This window comes from Narcine bancroftii, chromosome 10, assembly GCF_036971445.1.
Source record: "Narcine bancroftii isolate sNarBan1 chromosome 10, sNarBan1.hap1, whole genome shotgun sequence".
NCBI classification, from domain to species: domain Eukaryota; kingdom Metazoa; phylum Chordata; class Chondrichthyes; order Torpediniformes; family Narcinidae; genus Narcine; species Narcine bancroftii.
In genome coordinates this window covers 22453984-22468872 of record NC_091478.1, presented here as the reverse complement: position 1 = coordinate 22468872, position 14889 = coordinate 22453984, and the positions used below count along the sequence as shown (strand labels likewise).

The 14889-nt window shown below is 37.8% G+C and overlaps 1 protein-coding gene across 6 annotated transcripts in view; it reads left to right on the top strand.

Annotated features, from left to right (window-relative positions):
• The window catches only part of slf2 (SMC5-SMC6 complex localization factor 2), a 102671-nt gene that overhangs the window by 69786 nt on the left and 17996 nt on the right, over positions 1-14889 (top strand). For 5 of the 6 annotated variants that reach the window (XM_069900105.1, XM_069900106.1, XM_069900104.1 and 2 more), the window contains 2 exons: positions 12032-12129; positions 13626-13713. In XM_069900105.1, the coding sequence (XP_069756206.1) occupies positions 12032-12129; positions 13626-13713 (186 nt within the window). Of the gene's footprint in view, positions 1-1524; positions 1632-12031; positions 12130-13625; positions 13714-14889 lie in introns of those variants that run through there. The other variant, XM_069900110.1, reaches the window with a different exon arrangement.

The following is a 14889-nucleotide window of genomic DNA, read 5'->3' as shown; positions in this document are numbered from 1 at the left end:
TCCCTAACTGGACCTTAAACTTCACTTCCTTGAGGCCTCTGGCAATAGCATTGGTGCCTCCTTGTAGGTTCCTTGGGACATGAGATTGTCTGCATATAATAATGTTATTTTTCTGATGTGGTGTTACATTAGCTGCACCCTGAGCTCCATTCACTAAATGGTATACTATGAATTTTAAAAAAAATTGGGGGGCTATTGAGGGAGTTGTGGGAATAGATTAATCGAGTAAGCTTGCTTGGCAGCAAAATGAGGATGTGACTTTATAAAGTTGATAACTAATGCTTAACATCTGGAGTCCTGGTGTGGCACAAGTAATTATTGAAACTGCAGTGTTGTAAGGAGCAATCATATATTGGACAAATTATGTTGTTTCATAAGGTGATGTCACTTACCACATAGTAAAAGAGTACACAGGCATCAATTAAACATGTCAACTGTTCCTTACTGGTCACTGGTGAACTAATATCAAGTTAAAGTCAAGTCCATAATCATTTCTTTTTCAATATTTTTTATTGAAATTCCACATTGAAAAATACAGATTATATAAGAATACATGTTAAAAGTTATATAAGAATACATATTGAAAGCCAAGAAATAATACATCTTTATGATAAAAAGATCTAAACCCACTACTAAATACAAGAGGAAAAAAAATTCTAATCAAAGTAATAAATTACCTTATTCGTCAACATTTCTGTATTCATATCAAATCAGATTCTGAAAATAATTCATAAAAGGTCTCCACAGTGTTTGAAAAGTTAAATTCAAATTGGAAATTGAGTATCGCATCTTCTCTAAATTTAAACATGACCTGATATCGTGTAGCCATTGAACAAGAGTAGGTGAAGCAATGTTCTCCATCTGAGCAACACTACCTGCCTCGCCATAAGTGAAGTAAAAGCTAATACATGCCAATCAGATGCCGTTAAGAGTTATCCCACTCTCCAACAATACCAAACAAGGCAGTTAGAGGATGTAAATAAAACTAGTCAGACGGGCGGGAGACTGGCAGCGCAAGTCGGGCTGGCAAGGGGTGTAGATGGCAGCGCGACTAGAAGGGGGTGGGGGTGGATACGGCAGCACAATTCGGGTGGGTTTAAATCTAGCTTTCTGAAATCCGGAAAAATCTGAAATTCGGGGCACAGTGTCCCCCAAGGGTTCTGGATAAAGGATTGCTTACGTGTGTGTGTGTGTGTGTGTGTGTGTGTGTGTGTGTGTGTGTGTGTGTGTGTGTGTGTGTGTGTGTGTGTGTGTGTGTGTGTGTGTGTGTGTGTGTGTGTGCATGCGCGCGAAATGGTAGGGTACTGAAGAGTGTGGTAGAACAAAGGGTTTTGGGAATACAGATACATAATTCCCTGAAAGTGGTGTCACAGATAGATAGGGTTGTAAAGAGAGCTTTTGGCATATTGGCCTTCATAAATCAAGAATTGAGTTTAGGAGTTAGGATGTTTTGATAAAGTTGAATATGACATTGGTGAGGCCAAATTTGGAGTATCGTGTGTAATTTTGGTCACCTAACTACAGGAAAGAGATCAATAAGATAAAAAGCGTACAGAGAAGATTTACTAGGATGTTGCCCGGACTTCAGGAACAGAGTTACAGAGAAAGGTTATGACTTCATTCGCTGGAGCATAGAAGAATGATGGAAAATTTGATAAAGGTATTTAAAATTATGAGGAGGATAGACTGAGTAAATGTAAGTCGTCTTTTTCCACTGAGATATAAACGAGAGCACCTGAGTTAAGGGTGAAAGGGGAAAATTTCAGGGGGAACACAAGGGGGAACTTCTTCATACAGCGAGTGGTGGGAGTGTGAAACAAGCTGCCAGCTGAAGTGGTGAATGCAGGCTCAATTTTAACATTTAAGAAGAATTTGGACAGGTACATGGATGGGAGAGGTATGGAGTCAGTGGGACTAGGCAGAAAAATGGTTTGGCACAGACTAGAAGGACCAAAGGGGCCTATTTCTATGCTGTAATGTTTGATGGTAGTGGGTCACATATGCTGTGTGATGGATGAAAAAGGCCCTCAATAATTCTATGAACCCTATTTAAACAACACTCCTGGTGAAAGTCGTCAGTAAAGGAAAGAGACTCCAGTGATATTTTTCAGCTGTTTTGATGATCCCCTCTATTGGCGTCTGGTCTGATATTTTGCAACTATCACACCACACAACGATGCAGCCAGACAGGACACTCAGTGGTGATCCTGTAAAATGGTAGCCTTGCCCACCTCAACCTAACGAGGATCTGTTGTGGGTCCAGGTTGGGTCGTCCCTTATATGTACAGCAAGCAATTTTGTGCTGTCTGCTCTCTCCATGACAACCATTGATGAGTAGTGGAGAGTTGTCATCCTCCATCCTCCTGAAGTCCACAATTGTCTCCTTTGTCTTGTCCATGTTGAGAATCAATTTGCTTTTCTCACATCATTTTACAAGCCTCCAAGCCTTCTCTGTAAGCTGACTTTTTTTTTGGGTTTTTTATAATTTTTTTATTTTTCACACTGTGAACCATATCAACCAAAATATATATACAAACGTTTCTCATTAAATATACACAGTACCATTTTCTCCCTTTTTTTCCCCCCTACCCAAAACCAATAAATATTCAACATATACAATAAAACCATTAAACAATGTCATCAAACAATGAAAAATAAACAAGAAAAATGTGTCACCTACTTTTACACAATGGATCAAGTCGTTTTGTCATTTTAGGGGGTGGAGGACGTTATGTTCCATGTACGGTTCCCAAATTTGTTCAAATAATGTGACTTTATTTTTTAAATTATGTTATTTTTACCAATGGAATACATTTATTCATTTCCATGTACCATTGCTGTATTCTCAGGCTCTCTTCCATTTTCCAATTTGACATTATACATTTTTTTGCTACTGCTAAGGCTATCATAATAAATCTTTTTTCCGCTTTATCCAATTTGAGGCCTAATTCCTTACTACTAAAATTACTTAGAAGAAAGATCTCTGGATTTTTTGGTATATTATTTTTTGTGATTTTTATTTAATACCCGATTTAGATCTTCCCAAAACATTTTCACTTTCTCACATGCCCAAATTGCATGTACTGTTGTTCCCTTTTCCTTATACCGAAAACATCTGTCTGATAATGTTGGATCCCATTTTTTAAACTTTTGGGGCGTGATTTATAACCTGTGTAACCATTTATACTGTGTGTTACCTTAATATTAAGAATGTTACCTTAATCTTATACCTTGTGTTTATTATATTCTTCATAGATCTAGAAGATAACTTTTCCCATGTTTCATTTTTTATCTTTATGTTTAAATCCTTTTCCCACTTTTGTTTGGGTTTACACTTTATTTCATCACTTTCCTTATCTTGCAGCTTAATGTACATGTTCATTATAAATCTTCTAATTTTCATTGTGTCTGTAATCACATATTCAAAGTTGCTTCCTTCTGGTAATCTCAGTCTATTTCCCAATTTATCCTTTAAATATATGCAAACATTGTACCATGACTTATTCCATATTTGTACTTCAACTGTTCAAATGTTAATAAATTATTTCCCAAAAAACAATTTTCTATTCTTTTGATTCCTTTTCTCTCCCATTCTCTAAAGGAAAGGTTATCTATTGCAAAAGGGATTAGTGGATTTTGCGTCAATAATAATTTTGGTATTTAGTAATTCAGTTTTTTTCCTATCTAAGTGGATCTTCCATATTTAAGTAAATGATGCAATACTGGTGAGCTTTTATATTCCACCAGCTTTTCATCCCACATAAAGTATATGCTCCGGTGCCTTCTCCCCTATTTTATCTAGTTCTGTCTTAGTTAAGTCTGATTTTTTCCCTTGCCTGGTAAAAATCTGATAAATACCTTAATTGTGCGGCTCTATAATAATTTCTAAAGTTTGGTAACTGCAAACCACCTTGGTTGTACTTCTCTATTAATTTACCTAATGCTATTCTTGGTTTCCCCCCCTATCCACAAGAATTTCCTTATTATTCCTTATTATTAAAGAATTTCTCTGTTAAAGGAATTGGCAACGATTGAATTAAGTATTGTATCCTTGGGAACACATTCATTTTAATGCAATTTACCCTCCCTATCAATGTTAGCAGTAATTCTTTCCAATGTTCTAAGTCTTCCTGCAATTTCTTTATTCGTGGCTGATAATTTAGTGTGTACAGGTGGCTTAAGTTATTATCTAACCTAATACCTAGGTATCGGATTGCTTGTGTTTGCCATTTAAATGGTGATTCTTTTTTAAATTCTGTATAATCCGCGTTACTCATCTTTTTATTTGCGTTGATCTTGTACCCCGATATTTCTCCATATTCCTTCAATTTCTTATGTAATTCTTTTATTGATATCTCTGGTTCTGTTAGATATACTATGATGTCATCTGCAAATAAGAAGATTTTATACTCCTTCTCCTTTATTTTTATCATGTTTATTTTATTTTCTGATCTTATCAGTTCTGCCAATGGTTCTATTGCTAAAGTGAACAATGAGGGGGGATAATGGACATCCCTGTCTAGTTGACCTACTTAATTTAAATTGGTTCAATACATATCCATTTACTGCTACCTTCGCCAATGGTCCATTATACAATGCTTTACTCCAATTAATATATTTTTCTGGTAGATTGAACTTCTGTAATACTTTAAATAAGTAGTTCCACTCTACTCTGTCAAAGGCTTTTTCTGCGTCTAAAGCAACAGCCACTGTTGGCATCTTATTTCCTTGAACTGCATGAATTAGATTAATAAATTTACAGACATTATCCACTGTTCATCTTTTCTTAATAAATCCAGTTTGATCTTGTTTTACTATTTTTGGTACACAATCGGCCAATCTGTTTGCTAATAATTTCACTATTATCTTATAATCTGAATTAAGTAGAGATATTGGTCTATATGATGCTGGTGTTAGTGGATCCTTCCCTGTCTTTGGTATTACTGTAATTATTGCTGCTTACATGAATCTGACAAGTTTTGTGTTTCTTCTATCGGGTTCATTACTTCCAGGAGAGGAGGAATTAATAACTCTTTAAATGTTTTATAAAATTCTATTGGAAATCCATCCTCTCCAGGCGTTTTATTGTTCGGCAGCTTTTTTAATATATCCTGTACTTCCTCTATTTCAAATGGTTTTATCAGTTTGTTTTGCTCCTCTTCTTGCAATTTCGGCAGTTCAATTTTATCTAAAAACTCTTCTATTTTATCATCTTTCCCCTCGTTCTCAGTTTGGTATAATTGTTCATAAAAATCCTTAAAGTTCTCATTAATCTCTATTGGGTTATATGTAATTTGTTTGTCCTTTTTCCTTGATGCCCAATACAGTTCTTTTAGCTTGTTCTAAGTTGCCAGGCTAATATTTTATGTTTTTTCTCCCAGTTCGTAATACTTTTGCTTTATTTTCATTATGTTCTTCTCCACCTTGTACGTTTGTAATGTTTTGTATTTTATTTTTTTGTCTGCCAATTCTCTCCTTTTTGTAATATCATCCCTTGTGGCTAGTTCCTTTTCTGAACTTACTACCTCCTTTTTTCCCCAATTGTAGTCTTTTTTCATCTTAGTTACGTAACTTATTATCTGCCCTCTAACGAAGACTTTCATTGCATCCCATAATATAAATTTGTCTATCACTGATTCCGTATTCATTTCAAAATAAGTTTTAATTTAGCGTTCAATAAACTCTCTAAATTCCTGCCTTTTAAGTAGCATGGAGTTTAACCTCCATCTATATGTTCCAGACCTCTGGGAATCCCCCCAGAGGTCTGGAAGGCTGGCGGCAAAACTCTGCATGCCAAACTGCATGAGTTTTTCAAGCTTTGTTGGGACCAAGGAAAACTGCCTCAGGACCTTCGTGATGCCACCATCATCACCCTGTACAAAAACAAAGGCGAGAAATCAGACTGCTCAAACTACAGGGGAATCACGCTGCTCTCCATTGCAGGAAAAATCTTCGCTAGGATTCTACTAAATAGAATAATACCTAGTGTCGCCGAGAATATTCTCCCAGAATCACAGTGCGGCTTTCGCGCAAACAGAGGAACTACTGACATGGTCTTTGCCCTCAGACAGCTCCAAGAAAAGTGCAGAGAACAAAACAAAGGACTCTACATCACCTTTGTTGACCTCGCCAAAGTCTTCGACACCGTGAGCAGGAAAGGGCTTTGGCAAATACTAGAGCGCATCAGATGACCCCAAAGTTCCTCAACATGATTATTCAACTGCACGAAAACCATCAAGGTCGGGTCAGATACAGCAAAGAGCTCTCTGAACCCTTCTCCATTAATAATGGCGTGAAGCAAGGCTGTGTTCTCGCACCAACCCTCTTTTCAATCTTCTTCAGCATGATGCTGAACCAAGCCATGAAAGACCCCAACAATGAAGACGCTGTTTACATCCGGTACCGCACGGATGGCAGTCTCTTCAATCTGAGGCGCCTGCAAGCTCACACCAAGACACAAGAGAAACTTGTCCGTGAACTACTCTTTGCAGACGATGCCGCTTTAGTTGCCCATTCAGTGCCAGCTCTTCAGCGCTTGACGTCCTGCTTTGCGGAAACTGCCAAAATGTTTGGCCTGGAAGTCAGCCTGAAGAAAACTGAGGTCCTCCATCAGCCAGCTCCCCACCATGACTACCAGCCCCCCAACATCTCCATCGGGCACACAAAACTCAAAACGGTCAACCAGTTTACCTATCTCGGCTGCACCATTTCATCAGATGCAAGGATCGACAATGAGATAGACAACAGACTTGCCAAGGCAAATAGCGCCTTTGGAAGACTACACAAAAGAGTCTGGAAAAACAACCAACTGAAAAACCTCACAAAGGTAAGCGTATACAGAGCCGTTGTCATACCCACACTCCTGTTCGGCTCCGAATCATGGGTCCTCTACCGGCATCACCTACGGCTCCTAGAACGCTTCCACCAGCGTTGTCTCCGCTCCATCCTCAACATCCATTGGAGCGCTTTCATTCCAAACGTCGAAGTACTCGGGATGGCAGAAGTTGACAGCATCGAGTCCACGCTGCTGAAGATCCAGCTGCGCTGGGTGGGTCACGTCTCCAGAATGGAGGACCATCGCCTTCCCAAGATCGTGTTATATGGCGAGCTCTCCACTGGCCACCGTGACAGAGGTGCACCAAAGAAGAGGTACAAGGACTGCCTAAAGAAATCTCTTGGTGCCTGCCACATTGACCACCGCCAGTGGGCTGATATCGCCTCAAACCGTGCATCTTGGCGCCTCACAGTTTGGCTGGCAGCAACCTCCTTTGAAGAAGACCGCAGAGCCCACCTCACTGACAAAAGGCAAAGGAGGAAAAACCCAACACCCAACCCCAACCAACCAATTTTCCCCTGCAGCCGCTGCAACCGTGTCTGCCTGTCCCGCATCGGACTTGTCAGCCACAAACGAGCCTGCAGCTGACATGGACTTTTACCCCCTCCATAAATCTTCGTCCGCGAAGCCAAGCCAAAGATATGTTCTTGGTTGGATGTCCTCCAGTTCTATTGCTAATAACGGGTGAATGATCAGATAGTAATCTAGTTTTATATTCCGTTTTTCTAACTCTTCCTTGAATATGGGCCGACAACAAAAACATATCAATCCTTGAATATGTTTTATGCCTACTTGAATAATATGAGTATTCCTTCTCTCTTGGGTGATGCCTCCTCCATATATCCATAAGTTTCATTTCCTGCATTGATTTAACCATAAATTTGGCTATTTTATTCTTTTTACTAGTCTTTTGTTCAGTTTTATCCAACATTGGATCCAAATTAAGGTTAAAATCCCCTCCAGTAATACCAAAATATATTTCCTGGTGTATCTACAATCTTCAAAAAAATATCTTGCATAAACTTTTGATCCTCCTCATTAGGTGCATATATATTGAGCAAATTCCAAAATTTTGAATATATCTGACACTTTATCATTACATACCTCCCTGCTGGATCTATTATTTCCTCCTCTATTTTGATTGGTACATTTTTATTAATTAATATAGCTACACCTCTAGCTTTTGAATTATATGATGCTGCTGTTACGTGCCCTACCCAGTCTCTCTTTAATTTATGTTCCACTTCAGTTAGATGCGTTTCCTGCACAAGTGATATATCTATTTTTTCTTTTTTCTGTAAATTTAATAGTCTCTTCCTTTTAATCTGGTTATGTATTCCATTAATGCTTATAGTCATATAGTTCAATGTGGCCATCTCATATTCTGTTTACACCTCATTTCTGCTTCCTCATCACCTTTTCCCATTTTCATCTGTTTTCCCTTTTTATACTCAATGTATGACAACACATTTAAAACATAAAATACTCCAACAACTCCCACATCCAATATTCCCTTAACCCCAAATATCTCTTTTTCTTCCCCCCCCCCCCACCCCTCTCTGAGTTGCCCTCATCCTTTCAACCACAACTCCCCTTTCCATTTGGATTGCGATCCTGCTCACAAGCGTCAACTGATTTCGCAGTGACGGTTATTCTCTCCCAACCCCCCCCAGAAAACTTTTTAAAACACATATAGCAAAGTTCTCCCTTTTTTCCCCCCTTCCTTCCTTCCCTTCTTCAGTTCTTTACATATATAAAGATGTAAAAGCAATATATATATATTTTATCACCATTCTTCATTCTTATTACATCTCTTCATCTCTCCTTTTGTCCTGCAAGCGTTCTGCAAATTCTTGTGCTTCCTCCGGATCCGAGAACAGTCTGTTTTGCTCTCTGGGGATGAATATTTTAAGCACAGCTGGATGTCTTAACGTGAATTTATAACCTTTTTTCCATAGAATCAATTTTGCTGTATTAAACTCCTTCCTCTTTTAAGAGTTCAAAAGTTGTGACTGGGTAAAAAAAAATATTTTTTGACCCTTGTATTCCAATGGTTTATTGTCTTCTCTAATTTTATTCCTTGCCCGCTCCAGTATATTTTCTTTTGTCGTATATCTCAAAAATTTTACTAAAATGGATCTTGTTTTTGATGTGTCTGTGGTTTCGGAGCTAGTGTTCCGTGTGCCCTTTCTATTTCCATTCCTTCCTGCATTTCTGTCATTCCCAGGAATTTCAGGATCAATTCTTTTATAAATTCCTTCATATCTGTGCCTTCTTCATCTTCCTTTAGACCCACTATTTTTATATTGTTTCGCCTAGTATCATTTTCCAAAATACCAATTTTCTGAGCTAACAACTCTTGTGCCTCTTTAATTTTTTTCACTTTCTTCCAATTTTCCTCTTAAGTTGTTTACTTCCATTTCTACAGCCATTTCTCGTTCTTCCAATTTTCTACTCTTTTCCCTATTTCTGTCATTACTAGTTCTAATCTTTTCATTTTTCTTTTCATTTCACTAAATTCTAATGACAACCATTCTTTTAATGTTCTCATTTGTTCTTCAATAAAAGCTTTATCTATACTCTGTCCATCTGTTTTACCTTCTATCACTCTGTGAAGATCTTGGTCTTCTTTTCTTCTTTGTACCTGTGACTCTTCTGATTTTTCTGATTGAGTTGCTTGTCTCACTTTGTCAGGTCTCTTCTTGCTTGGCCTCTTGCTGTTGGTCCTCTCCTTCTGAGCTGCTCATTTTTCGAGCCTCCTGTTGCTGCTCACCCCGTTGACTTTCTTTCTCACCTGGTACTTCACTCCCTCTCCTTCCGCTTTCCTCATCTTCCAGCTGAGAGCCCTGGTGTCGGGCGTCCCTCAGCTGGTTGCGCTGTGTTTGCCTGCTCCTCGGATGAGCCTCCCTCCTGTCGGTGTTTTCCTTTACCTTAAATTGCGCATTGCGCATGCCCTACTCTTTACGCATGCACAGTTGCACACTTTTGTTTGGATCAGAGAGCCATTTTTGCAGTCCACTGCTCGGGGAGTTGCGACCCCGCAGGGCCGACACCAACCTCTGAGATTGGGCGCTCTTCTCCACCACGGCTCCCTGTTCCTTCGTGCAGGTAAGGCCTTCTCATTTCTTTTCCGGTGTCTTTTTTTTTTCCCCGTTGTTTTTAGTTTTTCATTCTTGGGTGCCACTTTCTTTCTCTTTGCAACTTTATCTTTTATTTTTTATATTTTGCATTTATTGAACTTTGCCTTAACTTTTTTTTCTTCTTTTCTGGAGAGGTCTGGTTTTACCCTACCGGCCACTACTCCAGCACATGACTCCTCTAAGCTGACTTATTGTTGTTGCCAATGAGGCCAACTACTGTTGTATCATTCGTAAACTTGATGATTCTGTTTGATTTAAAACAGGGAGTGCAGACTTGAGTCAGCAACCATGAACAGTAGTGGGCTGAGCTTGTGGTCTTGTATGTATAGTCAAAATCCCTGGAATCCTGCACTTTTGGGGATTGGTAGATGCCAAATAAGTGTATTTTCTGGTTGCTTGAGACTTAGAAATACCTAACCAGTCCACCTGCATTAAGAATAAACAGTTTAAAAGACACAAGTTCTTGCACTGAACAAACTCCAACTGCATGAATATATAAACCTTTTTCAATATTTTTATTGGTTTCATCAAATAAATGTTTTGTCAATACATGACAATAAACTATTAACAAACCTTATATAAAAATGGTATTGAAACCTATGTTACATTGAAAAGAAGTAAAAAAAAAAACACTATACTAATGATGTAATTTATCTATCCCCTCCCTTTGGTAGATACTGGCTTAACACAAGCAGTCAGCTACTAATGAAAAAAGCAGGTAAACAATCGAGTCAAAAACAAGAAATGAATTAATCTTACAGATTTTGAAAATAATTAAGAAAGGAACCCCATAAAGAAACAAAGTTAAGATTCATTTCAGTAGTGGAACATCTTAATTTTTTCCAAGGTCAAGCATGCCATCATATCAGACAACCATTGAGTATGAGTGGGAGGGACATAGCCTTTCCATCTCATTTAATATGGCCCTTCTAGCGATAAGGTAGGGTGAGGGCAACTACGTGGGATTGTGAAGCAGTCAATATCAAATCTGTTGGCCCACTTATTCCAAAGAAAGCAAGTAAAGGATTTGGAGTCAAAGTAATATTAAGAACTAAAGACAAGATACGAAATACCCCTTCCCAAAATTGGGAAAGAGAAGGACATTACCATGAAACCTTAAAACATTTAACTTTATTTTCAGTTTGTTTTTTGAAAACGTTTAATTGTCACTGCATCTGTAGGTTTCTCCTTCTCCACAGGGCCATCTGAAAGACTAACAATAACGTTATAGATAATTAATCCCGCGCCTAAGTTTACAGATAAAGCCTCTGAACCGGGTCACTCTTTCTAAGCAGGGATAAGGAGACATTTTTAAGAGAATCACCCCAATGGTAAAAGGCATCAACCAACTGTTCATCTTTGGTGACGACATTGCTGTTTCACACAACTTTATTTAAACAGCAGCTACAAGCAAAACACAACCAAGGCACTCCACTGGCTAAATTTTTGCTCCCATCTTCACCAAAGGTTTATGTGTTACTTCAGAGAATATTTAGTTTTATGATTTTAAACTTGTGTATTTTTATCTGTAATTTTATTCTTATTTATTTAAAAAAAAAGAATTTATCTTCAATTTTTTTTGCCAGTTGCTTAAATGCCAGATACCATGGGCTTTACTGTAAATAACTACCCATATTATCTCTAGCCATTAATCTGTACTGTCCCTATAATTAAAAATGTTACAGCAAGCTATCCATATCCATATTCAGCAGCTGCTTCAAGCTAGTTCATCGGGGAGTGACCAGGCATCGGTGTACAGAGAAACAAAATTGCTGAGAAGCAGAGGCTTTGAAATGTTAGTTGTTGGTACAGAAACATTCCAGGGGAGTGTAAATTTGTGTTATTCACCATGGGGATGAACACATTTTTAAAAATTGGATTAATTTCAGTGATCACCTATTTACTTGGATCATTTGAATATTTGACAATAATATTCAATATTTTAATGTTCAAATTATATTTGTCATGTCATCAGATATTTGTAAACATTGTAAGTTGGTATTTGCTTGACTCTGTAAAAGCCAATGCAAACACAAACCATCTTGGTTTTCAACAGATGTTCGAACTCTGCAAGATAATAAGTGACTTATCAAAACATCATCATAATCTTGTGTACCTAGTTCAGCTGCTGCCTGATTTCTGTACAAGAGGAAGGTAATGTGTTATGCTCAATGCGAGCATTGTTGATTCTGTTTTAAAGCTGCATCATTTTTTATGTTCCTGACAAAGCCAGACTCTTCAATACATTCTAACCAAGAAGAAATCTGAACTCTGGATAAAGGTTGAACTATCACTGCTATAAAGTGCTAAATAGTATTCTCTCTACGGTTCTATGCTTTTCAGATTCCTTTAAAAATACGAATAAGGCACTCAGACCTGTGTCTGTACAGTCATTTGCCTAGAAGAACAAGATCTGTATTTTAACTTCATATAACCATTTACGGTGCGGAAACAGGCCATGTTGGCCTTTCAAGTGTAATGATAATTAGTTTGTCATATACATTGTACAATGCACCAATTTTTTTTAAATTTGTTGCAGTCAAAAAGGTACTTTTGAACCTGTTCAAGAAAAAAAGACATCCACAATGGTATACATTAAGTTATAAAGTGATCATAAATCTGAAAGGGATAATAAATGTTCACGTTTACCATTGTGCAAGAAAAAAGTGCTATCACAGTAGTGCAGACAGTTCTCTTGAGGTGTTGGAGCAGTCCATGATGATTGTAACAAGGGGGAGGTTGAAGAACCTGATCGCAATGTTTTTAGTACTTAGTCCATCCCTGGCTTTCAGTTGCACCAGAAATGTTGGATTATGTAGGTGGATAGTGGTACTCACAAGGGGGCTATGGAAATTAGAATATCTTGACAACCTTAATCTCTGTTGTAACTCATTGGTCAGACCTGTTCAGATTGACACATATTTGTCTTTTGATGTGTACACTAAGGGCCCATCATTTAATAAGAATGTCATTACATTAATGTTCCTTTCAAAATGGATCACCTTACAACTTCCATTCTACCTTCATTAGTATCATTCTGTAGTCAAAAGGCCACCTCTTCACCATTCATGATATTGCCAATTGTCATGTCATGTGTGGACTTGCGAATAATATACCTCCTTGTATTTGCATCCATAACAAGCAACATAGCTGTCATTATCATTGATTACAGACTTCCAGGAACAAAAAACAACTCTTAACCATCATTCTCTGCCTCCCATCATCTGGTTATTTTCAGATCCTTGTTGCTAACTTGCCCTAGATCCCATTTGGGACTAGATTCCCCACATAGAATATCTCAACTGCCCTACCTTTATTGAATCCCTCAGTTACCTTTTAGGGAAAAAAAATCAATCAAGTCAGTCTGACAGTACATCCCCTGCTTAGTAAAACAACAAATTTTGTGACTTGTCATGACAAATTCTGATTCTAGTAAAATCATGCTTAATCTTTAATTAATTGCCACCTCTGCAAGTCCAAATCAACTTTTCCCCATGATCTTCCTGATACTTATTGGCTTGTGATTATCTGCCTTATCCCTGTTGCCCATATTGAATATTAGATGTCACATCTCATTTATTTGCCCAAAACAGTAGAAATCTAAATGTGCTGGAACAAAGATGTAAATTAACGCACTACTATTTTTCTAGGCAACTCAGGAGGCACCTTAGTTTGGTGATAATTTCAAAACTTCTAGACAAAGAACATATGTATGTTCCAAAGGATCCAGATTTGAAGGTACAAGTACAGCTTCATTGGGTCTCCAATTGCATGCAAGCCTATAAAAGTTTGAAATGGACAACTGGAATTAATTACTGTATTCTATTTCATGTCTTGTTAAGTATTTTGATTATTGAAATGGGTTATGTATAATTTGGCCAGAAAGAAGAGTTTTATGCAGAAAAAATACAATGTTTAAAAGTTCAGAAACCAATCGATAAAGCTGTTAATAACATTACAGACTCGGGGGGTGTGGCCATGCCAATGAGCTGAGTGGAAGTGTTTTGAAAGAGCTCTCCACAAAAAGTATTAAAAATATGGTTTAAAACTCAAAAACCAGTATTGTCAAAAATGGATAAAACTGGTGCGAAACGACCCAAAGCAACCAAAAACAAAAGCTGAAGAAGTAACAGCTCAGCCAAGAACATCGATTGGAAACTTGATGTTCAGTGAGTCAGCAGGGACCTTGGGACCGGCTGAAGCCAGCAGAGCTGGGGAGTCAGCCCAAGATATAGCCACCATCCTATGTTGGAAACTTTATGCAGTCATTTTACGAGTATGGATTCAGCAATGAGAGATATATCAGAGAAGGTAACGAAAATTAAAGAAGTTGTGGAAGTCTTAAATGAATGACTCGTTCAGAGGCTGAACTGGACAAAACAAAAGGTAGACTGAAGGCATTGAAAAAAAAAATATGGGACACAGAAAAGAAAGGACTGATGGTCAAGATCAACCATATGGAAAATTTTAGCAATATAAGAATCATCAATATAAGAATTGAGGGAAAAGATGCGGTGAGTTTCTCTGAAACCAGACGGAATCCCACAAATGCTGGGACAAATTAAGCTATATGCAAAGCTGCAAATTGAAGGGGCTCACCAACCCTCAGACCCAGAAGAAACGGCGAACAGTGACCACGACCAGTCCTTTTAAGACTTTTAAGTTACCATGAGAGAGTTGTGATCTTGGGAGTAGCATATGAATATTCAAAAAATAATAATGGCCCATTAATGGTAAACAATGCAAAAGTTATGTTTTTCCTTGACTTCAGCCCTGCCTTGGTTAAACAAAGAAAGGAATTTGATGAGGTAAAGAGACAACTGTGATCCAAAAACTTTAAATATTCAATGATTTATCCAACAACACTGAGGGTGGATATTTCAGAAGGTAATCGATGAATTTTCAAGAATAAAG